Here is a 20,121-nt window from a genome sequence, read left to right on the forward strand (position 1 = left end):
AATGTCAGTACTGTGTCAGGCTGTAAATCCCCCAGAGAAGCTGATCCACCTCGTGCCTAAAGTGTATCTAAACCCAAAAAACAAAAATGAAACATATTGCATCTTATCAGTCCTTAGATGAGGTGACTGCATTAGCTTTCTTTTTCTATGGCTCTTTTCCCTTTGTTGATCCTGCAAAATAACATGCTTCCTGTTCCAAGGTGAATTTGTGACTCACTCCACTGTATGTTTGGAGGGAGCCACGGTTTATAAGGACACTGCAGTTCTGGCAAGATCAACAAATATTTTCTGTACTTGTTGAAAATTTCCTTAGCCTGAAAAATAAAATTGATTGCAGAAATCACATCAAAGGACTTGTGAGCTGCAATTTATTACATTTTTATTCTTGGGTTTGGATATACTTTGAGCTCAGGGCTGAAAACTGGCACTAGGTCTGAGGGCAAAACTATCATTTAACATAACCTTTGGTTTTCCTAATGTCTGTTATTAGCACTGACCTCATGCAGGAGGTAGAATCTCAGCCCTATATGTCTGCTTTGAAAGGGAGATAATACAAGTGAAAAATCAAAATCAAATAATCCCTGAGACGTAAGGCTGCACTATTATACCAAACAAGGCTTGGAGATTGATATTATTTCAAAGGCCCATTGGTAAATGATTCTCTTTATTACTGCCCTGGTAAGTATTTTCCATACCTATATACATACTGCGTTTCCCCGAAAATAAGACCTACCCCAGAAATAAGACCTAGTAGTATTTTTGGGAAATTCTAAAATATAAGACCGACCCCGAAAAAAAGACCTAGTTGTGACCATTCCCGGGGCCGGTGGTGGCATAAAGGGGAACCGAAGAGCCATCGGAGAGGCGGGAGAGAATCAGCAGTGCCAATGAAGCCAGCACTAGAGGGAGAGAGGCGGCAGCGGAGGGAACAGAGCCGCTTCCTCTTTAGCGACGGCTCGTGTCACAGGCGGAGTGATACCGAAGGCACTCCGTCTGTGTGGAATCGATAGTGAAAGCGCGCTTCGCTCATTCTGGCCAGCGATTGGTTATCAAATTACTCTTGGAAAGATACGGCACCTCTGATTGTCCTGATCACCATATTTTTGTACATGAATACATGTAGACTGTCATTCGTGAATAAGTGTGGATTGTTGTACATTCAAAAAAAAAAAATAAGACCTACCCCGAAAATAAGACCTAGTGTATTTTTTTGAGCACAAAAAAATATAAGACAGTGTCTTATTTTCGGGGAAACATGGCACTTAGAAAGCATATATGATGGTATGTCTAGTGGATATAATGGGGTTTTTACAGACCACTAATGTTCTCCTGAGATTTAGTGCCTGGCTATTTAAAACAGTCAACTGAGCAGAAATACAGTAGATTTTCCTTGATTTAACACAGTCCGTTTAGCTTATACTGCACATAGTTATCTCCTATTTATAAAATGACAGAAAACTGCATTTCTTCTTAATAACAAAATGTAACAATGGAATATAGAAATAGTTCTATGTAAAAAAAAAGCAATTCTTTAGCAGATCTCGAAATAGTTATGTTCTCCTATAAGGAGAGTATAGAGTCATATTGAATGTTATTGAGTCTTTATAGACTTCGTTTCAAAGCCCTCCAATATTTTAAGAAAAGAGGCCAAGCTGGATGGAAATAAAAAATGTAGAAAAGCCCAGTATGGAAAAAAGCACAATGGTTTCATTGGTTGTTTGGAAATATGGTAGCAAAATGGCTCCAGTAAAGAAGATAGTTAGGTGGACAGGTCAAGGCAATTTGATCAAAGCTGTCTTCCATTTCCATCTGAAAAAGTTGTAGGTGGACATGGAAATGTTTCAGAAACATTCATATTTTTAGTTTCCCCCTTGTAGAGAGATACAGGTAGGTTGAGGCATAATCCAGTCAAGTTTCTCTGTGTATCATGTTGTCTTGATGATTGTTTCCCCAGAAGACTTTTTATGTAAGAAGCCAAGTTTAAGGGTGGAATTTTGGACCATGGACTCATCGTTCCAGACCAGCGATGTGGACAAACTCTTCCGATCGTTCCTGAATATGGATCTCCTGCGCTGCCTGTGTAGCAGCTGTTTAAGTTTCTCTTTGAAGAAGCTCGTAGTTAATGTGTACAGGATAGGGTTCAGGGCACTGTTAATCGGCAAAATGAATATCACAATCCAAGAAGTTACAGTGCCTGCAAACACAAGAAAACAAGAACGGGTTGAAGCTTTGGTGAGAACATTGCAATTACAGAACATTAAGATGTTTCGATATACAACCAGATGAAAATAATATAACAACATATGTCCCAATAAATGCACAAAAGCTGTGACTGGATAGAGATAATCTAATTTAGATAAAATATATTTTATATAGCCTTCATTACATTTTATCATAAAATGCACCATCTGTGTTCTGTAACAAATACCATCCATCACATTATTGTCCGGTCGTTTAGTAAGATTTAGTAATACCATATGCTATTTTTTACAACCTGTTTGTGTGGGAATTACCGATTAGATTGAAAACAAAATGCAAAAGAAATAACTGAACCAGAATAAGTACTGTAAAATGCATTAAAAAAAAGAAAATTGAAAAAGGCAGCCTGTATATGTGCAATAATATTACTTACTACTCCTGCTGCCAGTGATCTATTTTGGTCCTCTGGGAGTGGATGGATGCCTGCATCCTCCTGTTACATGATGTGGTTCCAACAGCCATCTGCTACATCACTAATGTTTTCCTGCAGCTCTGAATGGAAGCCACACTAGTGATTTAGTGGCCATTGAGTGGAACCACGGTGCACAGTAGAAGACGAAGGCATCCAATATACCCACAAGTGTTGGATGCTTAAAGTGACACTAAACTCAGGAATTAAATATTAAAAATGTATTTAAGTACCCTATTAACAAAAGTGTTTCTTATTTGTGTATCACTCGGCTGTAGATCTTCAAATCCTCTCTGAATTGGTGCCGACACTGTCCTTCCTTCTGGAGTGGCTACTTTTGTTTCCCATGTTCCCTGTGTGTGTTGTAAAGTAGCCACTGCTCCAAGCTCACTCCTGTGATGGACTACAATCTCACATTTAGTTTACTAACTTGTATTGAGATTGTAGTCCATCATAGGAGCGAGCTTGGAGCGGTGGCTACTTTACTACACACCAGTTACGTGCGCTACCTCTTGCTTGGGGTGAGGCATTCCCCCGCTCCGCCCCCACCGACGAAGCCCCGCCACAACCCATCCCCAAGCTAGTGTAAAGGAGGAAGGGAGGAAGCTCCCTGTCCCTCACTTGCTCCTCACTGCTGAGGCGCTCGTCCATGACAGGTTACACAGCGGGGAGGATTTCCCTGCTGTGTAACCTGTTAGATGTCGATCTGAATGGAGAAAAAGCTGTCAGCTTCAGGCATGAAGCTGACCGATTTTTCCTCCATAATTCTAGGTGAGGCTCTGCTCTGCCGCACCTGCCTCCCCTGACTGCACGTTCCTGCAACACACACAGGGACCATGGGGAACAAAAGTTGCCACCCTCCAGAAGGAAGGACAGTGTCAGCACCAATCCAGAGATGATGTGAGGATCTACAGCTGAGTGATACACAAATAAGTTACATTTTTCTTAATAGTTAAGGTACTTGAATGCATTTTTTTAGATTTAATTCCTGACTTTAATGTCACTTTCAAGCTCTGCAATAGAGAAATATAAGGATACATATACCATACTAAAAAATATACAGAGAATGATCTTAAAAATAGTTTACAAAATGTATACTAAAAACATTGCATAGTAAAACTTTTTTTACTGTACAATTTCTTTATATCATATAATTTAAAAAAAAATATTTGAAAGATTCTTTTCTGTATAATTTTTAGTATGGAACACTTATTCTTATGCTTTATCTATAAGAAAGTTGGTTTCATGCAGATAGTTTATATCTAACAATGCAGATGTATAGTTGGTTTATGATTTTCAAAGTTCTTTTATTCTGCATTCTGTGTGCTGCTACGTTCCCGCATTATTAAGTGCTATATAAGTCAGTCCATTCAGCTCACACACCAGGCTGGAGAAAGGGGAAAGGAATCACCATATCGCATTGCCATGGCTACCCTGTAATCCAGATGCTTTGCCCGGGGAAGCCACTGCTTTCCATCGATCACAAGGTCTAGCACTTAACCACTGCAGGAATCCAGGACACATTTTCCTGGTTAAACAATTAGCCTGCCACTGGCCCTGGCAGATTACTAGATGACGTCTCCCTCTCCTGCAGGATCTGACAGGTGATTTGCTTCTGAGTGTCTTGAGAGTGCATTTAGTTTCTTACAAAATACATTTTATTTGCGTTATTAAACAAGGTTGTTGCGCCCTATTATCTTCCTACCCCTGCCAGACAGCATAGACTGGTCCTTGACCTCTACTTGCACGGTTTGGTGAGAAACACACCCCCAGTTTTCCCATTGGATCATGAAAGAGCTTGAATGATTCCATGCTCATATACATATACTGTTTACATCTTAATTATTTAGCATATATGCAAGCAGTGAATGTAAAGTAAGCATGCTGGGGAGATTTTTTTCCCTTTACACAGCCTGCTCTTACATCTCACAATCTTTTTATAGATTGAAGAGTAAAGCTTGTCCGTCAGGGTTACAGGCTACGCATGTTTATTTCACTCACTGATGACTTATCTATCTGGTACACGCTCAAGAAGAAGATGTCCCCAAGTTCCCAAATGCAAAGGGGGTCACAATAGCTTTTTTTAAAAGTGTCCTACATATATAGATACGACATGGAGTGCCACTGAACAACACCATTAAGTATATGCAGTCATTCACATTGTTTGTGATGCGTTTATGCCCAGGAGGCAGACACCAACTTGGACCAGGACAACATATGTAGACATTTCTGCTCCTTAAAACAACATGTGGTTATATTGCATATACCTGGGATTTCTACCCTGAACAGGGAAAGAATCTTCAGAAGAAACACAGGAATCCAACACACGGCATCTGAAAACACTATGAAAAAAAATCTGTTGGCAACAGCGACATCCATGTGAATGTGACTCTTTATTTCCGAGGTCTGCAGAGCTGTCTTCTGTATGGAGCAGAACATGCTGACATAGGAGAAGACTATAATAATAAAGGCCACCAGGTTAACACCTATTATTATAAAGTAAAAAGAAAAAAAATGGCATCAGTAAACTGGTTTGGGATGTTTCATTTCAAGTATTTTATTATTTTGATAAAAGAATAGTTGTGCTCTAGCCAGTCAACAAGCACTATGTCCAAGGCAGCAAACAAAGCCAATAAGATCATTTTCTCTCTAACAGGGCTATGAGAGGATTATAGCTGGATAATGCACTGAAAGGAAATTCTTAGAAGTAGCAACTTTCTCTCAATTCTGCTAAAAACACTTCCTTCATCAACACTTTCCTTGATCTTGGCAGAATCTGCCTCCCTCTGCTGTAGAGATATCTCGGATTCCACAGTCAATTATCTTGCTCCCTAATGAAAGCTTCATTGTGCTGAGGGGATTTCTATGGACAGAGACATCTTTGGAGAATAACAAAAAGCCTTGACTAGAGCATAAAGTAAAATATCTGAGCAAAGTATATTGACAAAGTTGGTGAAGTTTTACTTTGGCTTCAACGGAAAGATTATAACTATGTGTTTGAGATTCAATTGCCTTATCAGACAATCAAATCCAAATCTTCAACTTTTTTTCCCCAACTACTTGACTATAGGGTATAACAGTTTTAAGTAGAACAATTAATAAATTAGGCTAAATAAGAGATATACAGTAAAGGATATTGTGGGGTACAGGGGTTCCACCATTAGTAAATATGAGAAGAGCCACATTAATACGATGGTCAAGAAATGTTAAAAAAAAGATTCCTAGTACAGTGTCACATGTACAGCAGGTTTCCAATGGGGTTCATTTGATAAAGAAGAGAGAATTTTTACTTAACAAAGTGCATGTTCAGCTTAGTAATAAAGTGAAGCTGTGTTTACTTGAAAACCCACATGATTTTGGATGATTGAAATGAATACAATTTCCCTAGGCTAAGTGAACATACATTTTCAGGTTCATTGTGATCTTTTTAAATCTCCATCTATATATAAAGAATTTGCAAGGAGTTGAGATTTCTTGATGCTGTTTTCTGCCCGGACAGATATTTAAAATATCCTCAATGAATTTATGGTTGCTCACAAATGGACACCATCAAGATCACAAGAAACATCTTACTTCAACCAGTAGTAAATTGCTGCATGCCCACCTTCTCTTATTTTGGGTATAAGATGTCATTAAACCTGACAGGGAAGAGGTATATTGAAAATTAAAATATAACGTACCTAGAAATATTCCCAAAGAATATCCCTTGCCCCCAGCCTCTTCTGTTTGATCAGGATACAAAGGGAAACAAACCCCATTTTTTCCATAGTAGTTTCCAAAAAAGTCTTCATTCCAGAATGGAATTACAGCAATTATAAATCCAATGACCCATATCGACATCAAAGTTATGAGTGTCTGGCGTTTGCCTGGACGAATGTTGCTGAATGGAAATACAATAGCTAGGTACTTCTCCAATGTCAAATAAGTCAGAAGAAGAACAGATACTTCTGTGGACAGCATGGCTAGAAATCCAAGGCTTCTACATTGTAGGCTTTCCATCCATAGCAGGGCATACTTTTTATACTGCCCACGGTACTTAACATCAAACACTCCAATGAAAAATAGATAGATACCCATTAATCAGGATGGAGGCCGTGTGAGCGGTGCGGGGAGGAGAGCTCGGTCTCCTCTGACAGGTGACTCCTTCCCTGCCCCAGCCTCCTGTGACAGCTGATAGCTGTCTCTGCCCGCCCCCACACCACCGCTCTCCCGATCTGTCACAGGAGGCTGGACTGGGCGGGAGAAGAACTCAGCCTCCTGTGATAGCAATGACAGCTGTCACCCCACACACCGCCGCTCTCCATCATGATCTGTCACAGGAGGCTGGGCAGTGAGGCAGGAGAGACGCCGGCTGCTTACATCGCTCTCCTCTCGAACCGCTGAGCCTCCTGTGACAGTTTCTCTCCTCCCCGCAGGGAAACAGAGCAGCGCCCAGCGGGGAGGAGAGAAACCAGCATTTTTCCAAAAGTGCCATTTTCGGCCAATATGTTTCGCCGGCCGAAATGTCAGTGCATCACTAATATATATGTATATAATCCCAGACAGACTCCATGATGTTGAGATCAGGGCTCTATGGGGGCCAAACCATCACTTCCAGGACTCCTTGTTCTTCTTGAATACATTTGGGACCAATCACATGCCTGATGGTATGGCATAATGAATAAGTATCTGCTTGTATTTCTCAGCATTGAGGACACCATTGATCCTGACCAAATCTCCAACTCCATTGGCAGAAATGCAGCCCCAGACTTGCAAGGAACCTCCGCCATGCTTCACTGTTGCCTGCAGACACTCATTATTGTACCGCTCTCCAATCCTTTGGCGAACAAACTGCCTCTTGCTACAACCAAATTTTTACTCCTCAGTCCAGAGCACCTGCTGCCATTTTTCTGCAGCCTTGCGGCCAAAAAGCCATACCTCCTACATGGAACCAAAGCTAAGTGACTCAACTATGCACCAAAACATATGAACTGGGGTGCAGCAATTAGCACTTTTATCTCTTAAACCTTTTTAACTTTACAGAATTTTTTCACACCTGCCTAAAACTTTTCTCTCAATACAGTAAATATATGAAGTCTGTACTGAGAGAAATGCATAGGCTGCAGGCTTCCTCTGGGTAGCAAGGACCTGAAAAAAAAACTACAGTTCTACAATAGAAAGTGTAAATAGAAAATTGACCTCTAAAAGAATGCTTTACTGTTCTGGAAACCAGGCAGGGATATCGACAGTTAGGCTCCGCTCACACCTAGGCGTTTTGCCACTTAAAGCAAAGCATGACAAATGCTCAAAACAAGGAATCCCATTCATTTCTATGGCCCCTGATCACACTGTTTTGTTGTGCGTTTTGTAGCACAAAGTATCCCATTGCTATCTATGGGACCAAAAAGCGCTATAAACTGCCAAAAAGTAGCTCATGTACTTTTTCGAGCAACAGGCATTTTTCTGCTTGCGACAAAACACTCAGGTGTGAACAGGGGCCATAGAAATTAATGCGATTCCTTGTTTTGAGCATTTTGTCACACTCAATACTAGCGAATAGGATTCCTTGTCTTGAACGTTTTATTGCACCTACCTTGACAAAATGCCTAGGTGTGAATGGGGATTAAAAGTATAAATATGAGCAAAAAAAAGACATATATGATGCAGTCTGGCACTAGCATTAACACAAATGTTTTTGTTTTTCTGACTACCCACTTAACTCCTATCAGCCAACGTAATGCACATATGTGTCAACCCAGCGGATTGTTCTTTACGCCAGCGGTACCCATATATGTATCACCCCAACGGGTGCGCCATAATGCCAGCTATACAGCTATATGTGTCAGCCTGTCCTCTGTTCTCACAGCGTGGCCCGTAGTGGAAAAATACGCGTGACTACAAGAAGAATTAACAGGTAGTATTATATTATATTTAAAACAATGAGTATCATATACTACTCAAAACAATGTTATTTCAGTGCTAGTGACAGACTGCATTATATATGTAATTTTTTATGTTATATTAAAGGGCTTGCTCTAATATGTCAGCCTATAACTTGTTGCGGTGAAAGTTGCAAATCAGCACATTTTTACAATCATGGCATTATTCCTCTCAATGAATGTCTACTTACAGCACAAGATCTTTATGGACATAGTGTGAGTCTTGTTTTCCGACTGAATAAATGATCGCATTCCAATGACGAAGATGTTCCCAAAGCAGGTAATGCAGGCTATCACCCAGACAAAGACCCGGAGGATGGTGTTGGCCAGGAGGTTTTCAAATGATGAGATACCGTCTGTAAGTGGTGTACATACTCGCACGTGAGGTGCATAAGAACAATATCTAAATTTTTTAAAATATCTTTAAAAAAAAGAAAAGAAAAATAACATAATTTCAAGATTGAAGAGAAGGAGACTTTCTTTTTAAAACAAATTAAATTATAAATACAAATATCTATATCTGACACATTTTTGACTGGTTGATTGTAAGATCAAATAATAATATTCATAAAATTATAAAGTATGGTATGAAATATTAAAACAGATCAATAATGTAATTTAGATGTTTTACTCTTGTAAATATAGCCGTATACTGTATCTGCACAAACATACAACTTGCATAAAGAAAATCTCTACAGCTGCAGAAAATGGAGCTAAAGAAATACCACCCCCCACCTTGGCTGTGCTCTACTCAGTACTCAGCATGTTGACCTGTAGAAAGGTTGCCAGTCTGGTCCCTCCGAATACTGCATGCAAGATTCAGTCATAATACTACGGAGTGAATGGCTGAAATTCTTGTGAGTCATACAGTAGCTTCTAACATGAACAAGGGATTAGGCCTTTTTATGCATTTTCATTTAAAAAGAGGAGTTTCTGAGACCAGCGCTATCATTCTTCAAGCATAAATGATAGCTGTGACTACGTAGACAGCTCCTTGGCCTTGTTTATAGGGGCATGTGAATGGGGGTGAAAGGCAAATCTCTAGCCATTAAGATGACATAAATGGAGAGATCTTACATGAAAGTAGGAAACATAAAAAAAAACCAAAAATGTTAATACAAATAAATAAGAAATCTATATTGTGTAGAGGCAGTAGTTGTGACAGCAATGGCAAGCTTTAAAAAAGCTGTACATTCTGGCTTCAGTTGAAAATGGTTCTTTAGTGACCTTAAATAAAGGAGAACTATGAGGTGAGTGAAAATCACTCAACCTCATAGTTCGAGCCGACGTGTGACATTTAAACTGTCACACGTCGGCTCAATATATCGGGAGGTGAGCGAACAGATACTGCCGTTCGCTCACTTCTCGATCATGTCCCTGCAGAGAGAGGTGACTGATGTCAGTCATTTATGAACAGAACCTGAAAACTAGCTCAGTCATGAAGGGGTTAAGTCCTGTTTTAAAACAGTTAGGTTTGGAGCCTTGGGCTAAACAATTTAGGAAGGATAAGAGTTATTTTATTAAAGTTTCTACTCATATGTGCTTTAAACAAGCAAACAGTGAATAATAATGTTCACTGCACATAGAAAATTGTAATTTCCCTCTGTGAGAAATACCAGTTGGTGGACACACCTTTTTATGTAGGTAGCTGCAAAGCTAGGGGACCACTAAACTAGAATCCATTATTGTGACTTGGACTGAAAAACATGGCAGCCTTTTTCTGGATGCTGTAGCAATGTACCCATATCTCTTTGCATTAGAGCTGTAGCTCGGCTGTAGATCCTAAAATCATCTCTGAATTGGTGCTGACACTGCCCTTCCTTCTAGAGGGTGGCTACTTATGTTCCCCATGGTCCCTGTGTGTGTTGTAAAGTAGCCACCGCTCCAAGCTAACGTGATGAACTACAATATCATGTTTAGTTTACTAATTTGTATTGAGATTGTAGTCCATCAAGGGAGTGAGCTTGGAGCAGTGGCTACTTTACAACACACACAGGGACCATGGGAAACAAAACTAGTCACCCTCCAGAAAGAAGGACAGTGTCAGCAGCAATTCAGAGATGATGAGGATCTACAGCTGAGTGATACACAAATAAGATACATTTTTGTTAATAGTTAAAGTGCTTGAATGCATTTCTAAGATTTAACTCCTAACTTTAGTGTTACTTTAAACCTGTGGGCCACCAAATAAACTGGAAACTTTATGGCTGCACAAAGAGAAGGCGCTTTCCAGGAGCTCTGAAACAGGAAAACACTCTAAATTGCAAATGTCAACATACATTCCAGTTCCTGAAGTCAACCTTTGCCCTGCTGATTCCTGTCTTATTAATAGCCAATAGCTATGCCTGATGGCCTAACTAACCAATAGACGGACACAGGTGACAGGAATATATACATAAATATACATAATAGGCGTTTGTGTTAATAAGTTGCTGTGTTTTCCAATAGATACATACATGTGGGTCAGATTCTTCATTGGCTGGAACATTCTTGTGCTTATATTCGGAATTTCGATGTTTTCCAGTGCACTGAAAAACATTTTTTTTACATTCAGTTCAATGTAATTATCTTGTTATATATTTTTTAAATGGATCATATAAGGAAAAAAAATATATTCATATGAGTGACAGGAGAAGGCTGCATGCAGCATATACTGTATACCGTTGTAAAAGTACAAAGTGTAACAATGTTGCATTGGCACTACAATGCAGCCCAAATTTGCATATTTCAATAACATTTTATCAGTATATAATATTTCTATGTCAGATTTACTCATGACTCACTACAGTATTCAGGATTAAGGACCCATTGTGTGATGGCATTCTGTCAACTTTCTTGTTTTCCTAATACATTTACAATTCAAGCACACACTATGATGTTTTAGCAAAATTACCATTCTGTACTGAGTATATTGTAAAAAAGTCTAAATCCAGCCAAAATGTTTCAGCTTTGTTTCTGGATAGAGTGGGGAAAAGTTAACTTTTTTTCTGTCTTTGACCGAATTGGGGAGATAATCAGTCACTTCCCATCCTTATGACACCATTACAAGAAATTGAGGATGCAGTTGCCACTAAGACAGTATAAACATTATAGGAATTCATAACTTTCAAATTTTCTTCTGTTATGAAAGTAAAGTGAAGGAATTCTATCTAATAAGGACACAGTCGGCAATGCAAATCTGACAGCGGCTTTCCTGCTCTATACAAAATAAAACGCTTTGGCTGTAGTTGGACTTTAGAAAACTGAAGTTGTAAGAAAATCTAAAGCAAGCTATGCATCAGGGTATATCATTTGTTATGGTCTTCATGTACGTTTTCACAATAAAGGGGGTTAGCAGGGATTAAATCAGACAGGGCTGTACATGAATTTATACTACTAATATTAACATTGGTGGTACACTAATATTAATTGGTGGTACCCAAATTAGTTCAGGTAGCCCATGAGAGCTCATAGCATTTACTCACTAAGACATCCCTGTTCATCATTGACATTTTGCAGATGAACAGGAGTGTCTTAGTGAGCATGTGTGCTGCTTTGAACTCTCATGGGCTGCCTCAACTCATTTAGGTACTGTGACATACATCCAACCTGTACCCGCTGTACGTCAATCACATGTGACTATACGCAGTTCTGAACCAAGCGTGGCGTCACAAGGCCGTGATGATACCACTCTCAGCCTCACCCTGCAAAGAGATTTCACAGCTTGCATGACAGCAATCTCAGGCCAGCATGCTGGGAGCGATTGCCACTAGGGTTGGTTTACTCCACAGTTAACCCTTTAGAAAACAAACGCTCACTCGCACCACGTACTTAAAGGTAAGTACACACCGATCCCGGCAACTGCTGTGACACTTCACAAAAAACCTATACAAAGCCTTTGATACCTCTGTCCTCTCAGACATAAATATGACAGGTTTAACTATACAGCAGTGCTCTTCCCAGAGGCGAGGATACTTTAAGTTCTTATTTAGAGTGTAGAGATAAGCTTAACGTTTTTAAAGATCGTCCTTTAATAAAAGAAACGGTGCAGAAAAATATACTGACAAATATTTTAATAAAGAGAGACAAAATGTATAACAGCAGTAAAATAAAAGGGAATAAAAGAAAAATACTCCACATTCCTGGTTTTATCAGTTCTGACAGAGTCCAAAGTTCAATAAGCAAAAGAGGGGTCTGAGGGGCTCTACTTCAAGCAAGACTTACACAGATGATGTCCAGATATTGAATGGGAACTCACTCACTCTGCGATGTTACAACTTCTTAATGTTGCAAAAGTTCCTTTCTTTGATGTTACAAACAAGAGCCTCTCTAGCTGCCTTAGCAGCATCTTTTTTTCAGCCCTCTAGGGAGTGTCACGGAGCCAGCCCCTAGGCAGGCCTGGGGAGGGAGAACAGGAGGGATGAGCCTTCACGATTTCCTCCTCTGCTCCTCCCAAACAGTTACATTCCTAACTAAGAGGATAGTGGAGTATTCATATTCAATACGGTCCGACAAGCCATATATTATAATGCGTCATGACATGAGCTTTGAATCAAAACCAAATTTAGCATGAATATGAAAGATGGCTGAGCAAGGAGGCCAAATGTTGCCTGTCTGGCCCCAGAGGATTTTAGTCTTTATGTTTTTGGTATGTTTGTTTCTGTCCCGACGAGACACAGCTATCTGTGCACTTAGTTTTACAATATCACTGTCCAATTCCAAGTTATGAAATAAAGTTGATATTGCTACTCTGGTTTATGACTTTTGGGTGAATGCCGGGTCACCTGGGTCATTCACTCTACCAGGCCTTCCGCTGTTTATCTAAATCTATCACATGCTAATTCATTAGTGGATTAGCTGAGCTTGGCAAAAGCATTTCAATGCATTAGCGGTTTATGACACCGCTCATTAAGAAGTCTTTGAAGCTGATCCCCATCAGGTCCAGGGGAAACTTTGGATAACAATCAGTTTTAATGCCTCACTTAAGAACTATACAGATTACAGGCACAGATTAGCAGATCTCTGTTTTTTGGTATTTGAAGAGACCTGAAGAAGAGTGCATTTGCTTTAACTAGATATCTTTAATATGAATACACTCAAACCCCATTATTGTCACAGGGACCACCAATTAATAGACTAAACATGCCCCACTGTATTGTACCGCAGTAGGCTGTAAGCCATTTATACATCTAACTTTAATTTCTTCATACAACGTATCAGACTTTGGGCATAATTATAAACATGAACTGCTGTTGGGTGACAATACAGGGTGCTAGAATAGTGGAATCCATTCCTGCTGAACGTTGCTTTGTGTGGAAGATTTGTATTGAATTATACAATACTGAATAGCATTTGGCATCATTTTTGTTCCCCATTGTGTTGTCTTGCTTTCAAGTGAATGTTGGCTATAACATCTGTAGATGCAGAGACCACAATTACACGAAGCTGTAGGGAACCTGCTAAGGTGACCTTTGGGACACCAGGATAAAAAATAAAGGAGCTAAATGCCTAAGTACAACTCTTTGTATAGAGAAAGCTAATATTCCATCTCTGTGTGATACATTCATTTTGTAGTTTGATAGGTACATTTGTTTTGCAGGAGCTGACCCTCTTTCAGGCAATAATGCTGCTAAAAGAATTTGAGCACCTTTTGAAGTTTTTTTTTGCAGTACATTCGCTGTATTCCATAGTGATTTGGAAGCATTGCATTGTATAGGGACTGCAATGAAAGTGATCTCTACCAACTTATGTAACATGTTCTCAGTCTCCAACCAATCCTTCCCTGCTGTTTCTGACTATCTTCTGTACTATGTCAGCAGTCTCTGAAATCTCAGCTGTATTGTACATTGAATATTATGCATGCCCCTTTGGCAATGCCTGGGGCCACACTCCGGGCCTCCTATATCTAGTAAGATGACCATGCTGCACAGCATAAAACCAAATCCTATAATTACTGTATAAGAAGGATGGATTCTTATGTATTCAACTGTTCTCATCTAAGAAGGTGAACATATTGAGATAAGTACAAACCGCCTGGAATACAATGATTGGCTTCTGAGCATGTGGCTTGCTGCTACAGAAAATACCCAGCATGCTCCACCAATTAAAAACTTGTCACAGAATGCTTTGATAAAGGTTATCGTAACAGTTTTTGTTCTTGCATTTCATACATGGAAAAATAGGAAGGCATTTTATCTCTGACATTTGACAGATTTGTGAGGCAATATACAATTCAAATAAGTTTTCTTAGCCTGTATTTTCAGGGAAAGCCTACAACTGTACAAAATACATTTCCTCATTGTGAAGTATACAGAGTTCTGAGCTCTAATGTAAATATTGTTCTAAGGGCCATTAGCATGATGTGCCAAGGCTTCGCAGTATCATCCTAATTTTCCAGGCTCAGTCAGGAGCAGGTACACAGAGGAGGACAGTGAAATCATGTACAACATAGATTGACATAACTCTTCCCAAACAGATTAATAGATAAGGCTTATTATTATTGCTGCACATTTACTTGGACAGTGTTGTGTTTACAACACAGTCAATATCACCATTTATACCCAGTATATACAGTAATTATACTATAAATACAGGTTATGCACCAGCACCTCCTGGCTCTGGTCCTGTACTGTCTACAATGCCCAGCATGTCACATCAATGCTGGCAGCCCTAACCAGCAGCAGGTGGGCACTTCTCTACTGACCAGCAGAAGGTGGGCACTTCTCTACTTATCATGAGCAGGTGGCCACTTTTCCACTAACCAGCAGCAAAGAGGCACTTCTCCACTGACCAGGAGCAAAGAGGCACTTCTCCACTGACCAGGAGCAAAGAGGCACTTCTCCACTGACCAGGAGCAAAGAGGCACTTCTCCACTGACCAGGAGCAAAGAGGCACTTCTCCACTGACCAGGAGCAAAGAGGCACTTCTCCACTGACCAGCAACAATGGGGCACTTCTCCACTGACCAGCAACAATGGGGCACTTCTCTACTGACCAGCAACAATGGGGCACTTCTCCACTGACCAGCAACAATGGGGCAATTCTCCACTGACCAGCAACAAAGGGGCAATTCTCCACTGACCATCAGCAGGTGGCCACTTCTCCACTGACTAGCAGCAAAGGGGCTATGTCTCCACTGACCAGCAGCAAAGGGGCACTTCTCCACTAACCACCAGCAAAGGTGCACTTCTCCGCTGACCAGCAGCAAAGGAGCACTTCTCCGCTCACCAGCAGCAAAGGGGCACTGCTCCACTGACCAGCAGCAAAGGGGCACTTCTCCGCTGACCAGCAGCAAAGGGGCACTTCTCCACTTACCATCAGCAGGTGGCAACTTCTCCACTGACTAGCAGCAATGAAGCCATGTCTCCACTGACCAGCACCAAGGGGCACTTCTCCACTGACCAGCAGCAAAGGGGCACTTCTCCACTGACCAGCAGCAAACGGGAACTTCTCCACTGACCAGCAGCAAAGGTACATTTCTCCACTTACCAGCAGCAAAGGGGGCCACTTCTCCACTGACCAACAAGTAAAGGGTCACATCTCCACTGAACAGCAGCAAGGGGGCACTTCTCAATTCACCAGCAGGAAGGAGGGTGCTTCTCCACTGACAAGCAGCAAGTGGACCACTTCCCCACTGACCAGCAGCAAGTGGACCACTTCCCCACTGACCAGCAGCAAGGGGGCCATGTCTCCATTTACCAGCAGCAAGGGGGCATTTCTACACTGACTAGCAGGAAGGGGATCTCTTCTCTATTGACCAGCGGTAAGGGGGTACACATTGCTGACCACCAATGAGAGTTGTCAGTAAAAGTAAAGGGGGTGGGGTCCCGGGTTGTGGGGAGGGGATAAAGACAAGGGTGACCTTGGAGAGGAAGGGGTAAGTACCTGCACCCAGGATTTGTTTATACTTACAGTGATTGAAGATGTGGTAGTGTTTCAAACTGTTCAGTATGAAGTGATAATGGATTACAACTGAGATTACTGCAATAAAAATATAAATAGTAAATCAAAAATAAATAGTTAATCATACTACCAGTAATAAAACATTACTGCAAAAGTGACCACTACAGCTAGTGAACTGGGATCATGCTGTGTGTTTAGGTAGTATAATAAATCAATGTATATTTATTGTCTTCATTTATGTTGCCACACAACAAACTCATTTTTTAAATGGAACAGGGTTTTTTAGCTGTTTTCCAGGAAAACACCAACAGAGGTTCTATGAAACGGAAACTGCTTCTACCTACTCCTATACTTAGAAACACTATACAACAAGACTGTAAAGATGGTGGGCATAGCTGGGAGTAGTAGAAGACTCTATGGATTGCCTACAAAATGCCCTTCAAAAGAAGAGGGTAAAACATGTTTATAAATATTTTTATTCATCAATCACATTGTTCAGGTATTTTAAGAGCCAGTGGGGCCGACTAGCAAAATACTGAAGCTTGGTCCAGCGGGAGATTCCTCCATCCACACAGTTTAGCGTAGATAGAGGAATCTGTTGCACTTTTTCCATCTGACCATAGAAAATCTGCAGAGAATCTATAAGTGTATGGCCATCTTAAGGGAGGATTATTATCACACATACAGGACAGGAAGGGAATAGAAATCTCCCTCATTAGACACAGATGGTTTTAACCTCCTCCTATTTATCCAAACTAAAAAGAAGTTTTGCCTTTAGCTATACTTTAAATGGTTTTACCTACCTCATAAAATTCTGATAACCCAAGATTAGTATATTATGGGGCAATTAAACGGGAATCCATCACCAAGAAAACAGCAGGCATACATCTTCTGCACTGCAAGGGATAAGTTATTGTTTCTGTCTAGGGGGCCTGGAGTAAAGTTGTTTTACTCCTGAACTTCCGGGCTGCTAGACCCCTCCTAGAAGCCCTAGTGTGCCCCAGCTGTGCCTGAGATTTTGATTGTGATGGGTAGGTGGAGGTACACCTTTCTTTTAATTTCCCCCTTTACTTTCTTTTCCTGGGGCAATAAAACTGTGGAAGGACATCCGAGAATATTTAATTAACAGAGGCACAGACAGCAAACCAAACCTGACAGAGGTTTTTATTCTTTGCTATTACAGCCGAATCTTCCAAATATCAAGTCTTTCAGATTGAATTCCCCTAAACCGGACTGGGCATTTGCAATAAACACAAATTAGGGAAGCAGTAAATCTGATTAATAGTGGTGGTGATTTAATCAATAATCACCTAAATTGCTGAATTTCCTCAGCTTGTCAATGACAAATATAAATGTTAAACATTATTTTGGTCTGTCCCATAATGTTGTGATATTGCTCGTCTTGTAACAGGTTCACGTTAAATCGATAGATGTACCAGTTGAAGTGCATTGTTTTCACTTACAGTTTTTGCAAATCTTTAAGTTCCTTAAAGCTGGAGAGTGGCACTTCTGTGATTAGATTATTGGACAAATCTCTAGAAGTAACAGGTAGAAATAAAAGAGTTATTTTAGGAACTGTTCAAGTGCTCAGTTTGTTGGATCGCATTAATAATGTGTCAATGTAATAGCACAATAATGTAGCGCTTATTTTAAGTGATAGAAAAGATGAATTTTTCCTTAGGTTTGTGATATTGAAGAAAGAATGTGGCAGGAAAAGGAGAGCCAGCAATATCACAAACCCAAGGAAAAATTCATCTTTTCTATCACTTAAAATAAGCGCTACATTATTGGCTTTTGAAGGTGCATGCTTCAAGGCTGCCATCTTTTTGTTATGTATGGTTTCGATACCTAGGGTTAGGGCTAACCCTAACGCTAAGGGCCAATTTACAAAAGACTTAGAATAATGCTACCTGCTCTCTGAAGGACACCAAAGTGTTTATTCCACACCACGTCTTTTATGTGCCATATGTTAAATGCAGGCTTTGGTTTGGCACATGTGTTGGTTGTCAGAGTGTTTATTTCATAACACTCTAGATCAGTGGTTCTCAAACTGTGTGACCTCAGGACCCACATTTGTTCTTGGTCATTAAGCTGTGACCCAAGTCACACTGCAATAGAATGCAGGCATACGAACTGTGGGTGGGAGGTGCGTTTGGGGTACCATTCAAATGAATGGCAACACAACACTTCCCACACCAGAATGCACGGTAGGTGCGATTTCGTGGTAAGGTGCGTTAATCGCACGGTACTATGCTATTAATGCACTGTAGTAGTGTGAACAAGCCCTCAAAAACACTGACATACATACATGACCACACACTCACAGACATTCTAATACATACTCCAAAAAATGTTTAATTTAATTTTTTTTAAGGTCCACCTGTAAGAAATGCATGTATGGATGGAGCTCTCTCACGGCCATAGCCCCCATCCAATCCCAGCTCAAGCAGACACTCGGCGCTGGGCAGCATATTTTGAATGGCTGTTTGGCGCGAGAACTGACAGTGCTGCGCTAGGGGGAGGCAGAGGAGCCTCTCACCTAGAAAGGTGGAAGGCATGCGGCGACCCACTGAAAACAGGGTCGCGACCCACCAGTTGAGAACCAAGGCTCTAGATGACACTTTGTGAGTATAGAGTAGGGATGAGCTCAGGTTTGTTCTGAATAAGGTCTGAACCTGAGCTTCTCGGAACAAGAAAGTGCCATGGGCAACTCCACCCAATCAGCTGTGGTACAGGCATTTCCTCGCCCCGTAGCTGCATGTAAACTTTCATTCACCTTCTAGCTTTTGTTGTTGTTTTTCATTCATTAAGTTGAATGGGGCTTCGCTTGTATCAAGACTAATCACATTTGTAAATCACATCACTGTCCTTAATTAATGTGCCAGGGTATTTTTTTTCTATCACTGCATTATGCCCACTGTAAGGCCACACTGATGCTTTATAACTGGTCCCTTAGTGAGAGAGTGACCTGTGTGCATAGAATATAAAAACCAAGGGGTCTTTTGTTTTTTAAACATATCGTCCAAAAAAGTGCGTCGCTTATTCCTGAGCCCAGTACGTCACTAATTCCTGAGCCCAGTGCGTCGCTTATTCCTGAGCCCAGTGCGTCACTAATTCCTGAGCCCAGTGCGTTGCTTATTCCTGAGCCCAGCACGTCACTAATTCCTGAGCCCAGTGCGTCGCTTAATCCTGAGCCCAGTACGTCACTAATTCCTGAGTCCAGTGCGTCGCTTATTCCCGAGCCCAGTGCGTCACTAATTCCTGAGCCCAGTACGTCACTAATTCCTGAGCCCAGTGCGTCGCTTATTCCTGAGCCCAGTGCGTCACTAATTCCTGAGCCCAGTGCGTCACTTATTCCTGAGCCCAGTGCGTCACTTATTCCTGAGCCCAGTGCGTTGCTTATTCCTGAGCCCAGCGTGTCACTTATTCCTGAGCCCAGTGCGTCACTAATTCCTGAGCCCAGTGTGTCACTTACAGAGCCATATAGCTACCATATAGGCAGGTCAAGCAGCTGCTTGATGGCGCCGGCGAGGGGGCGGGGAAAGATCCGCCTCTGAGGTGGGCCTATTTAAGATGGCCATGACGGCGGCGATGTTGTAATCGCCGCCTTTCTAAGCAGTGTGAGCAGAAGAGGTGCAGGTAAGTTCCCGCCCCC

At 41.0% G+C, this 20,121-nt stretch overlaps 1 protein-coding gene across 1 annotated transcript in view; it reads right to left on the reverse strand.

The window, feature by feature from the left end:
• Window positions 1-1,894: 1,894 nt before the first annotated feature.
• The window catches only part of RXFP2 (relaxin/insulin like family peptide receptor 2), a 183,440-nt gene continuing 165,213 nt past the window's right edge, over window positions 1,895-20,121 (reverse strand). Inside the window, 7 exon segments of the mRNA XM_018554056.1 lie at window positions 1,895-2,194; window positions 4,936-5,154; window positions 6,349-6,756; window positions 8,775-9,007; window positions 11,043-11,114; window positions 16,476-16,544; window positions 17,930-18,001. Coding sequence (XP_018409558.1) covers window positions 1,926-2,194; window positions 4,936-5,154; window positions 6,349-6,756; window positions 8,775-9,007; window positions 11,043-11,114; window positions 16,476-16,544; window positions 17,930-18,001 — 1,342 coding nt within the window. The 3' untranslated portion in view covers window positions 1,895-1,925.

Source organism: Nanorana parkeri, unplaced genomic scaffold (genome assembly GCF_000935625.1).
Source record: "Nanorana parkeri isolate BGI_ZX_2015 unplaced genomic scaffold, ASM93562v1 scaffold8, whole genome shotgun sequence".
Lineage (NCBI taxonomy): Eukaryota > Metazoa > Chordata > Amphibia > Anura > Dicroglossidae > Nanorana > Nanorana parkeri.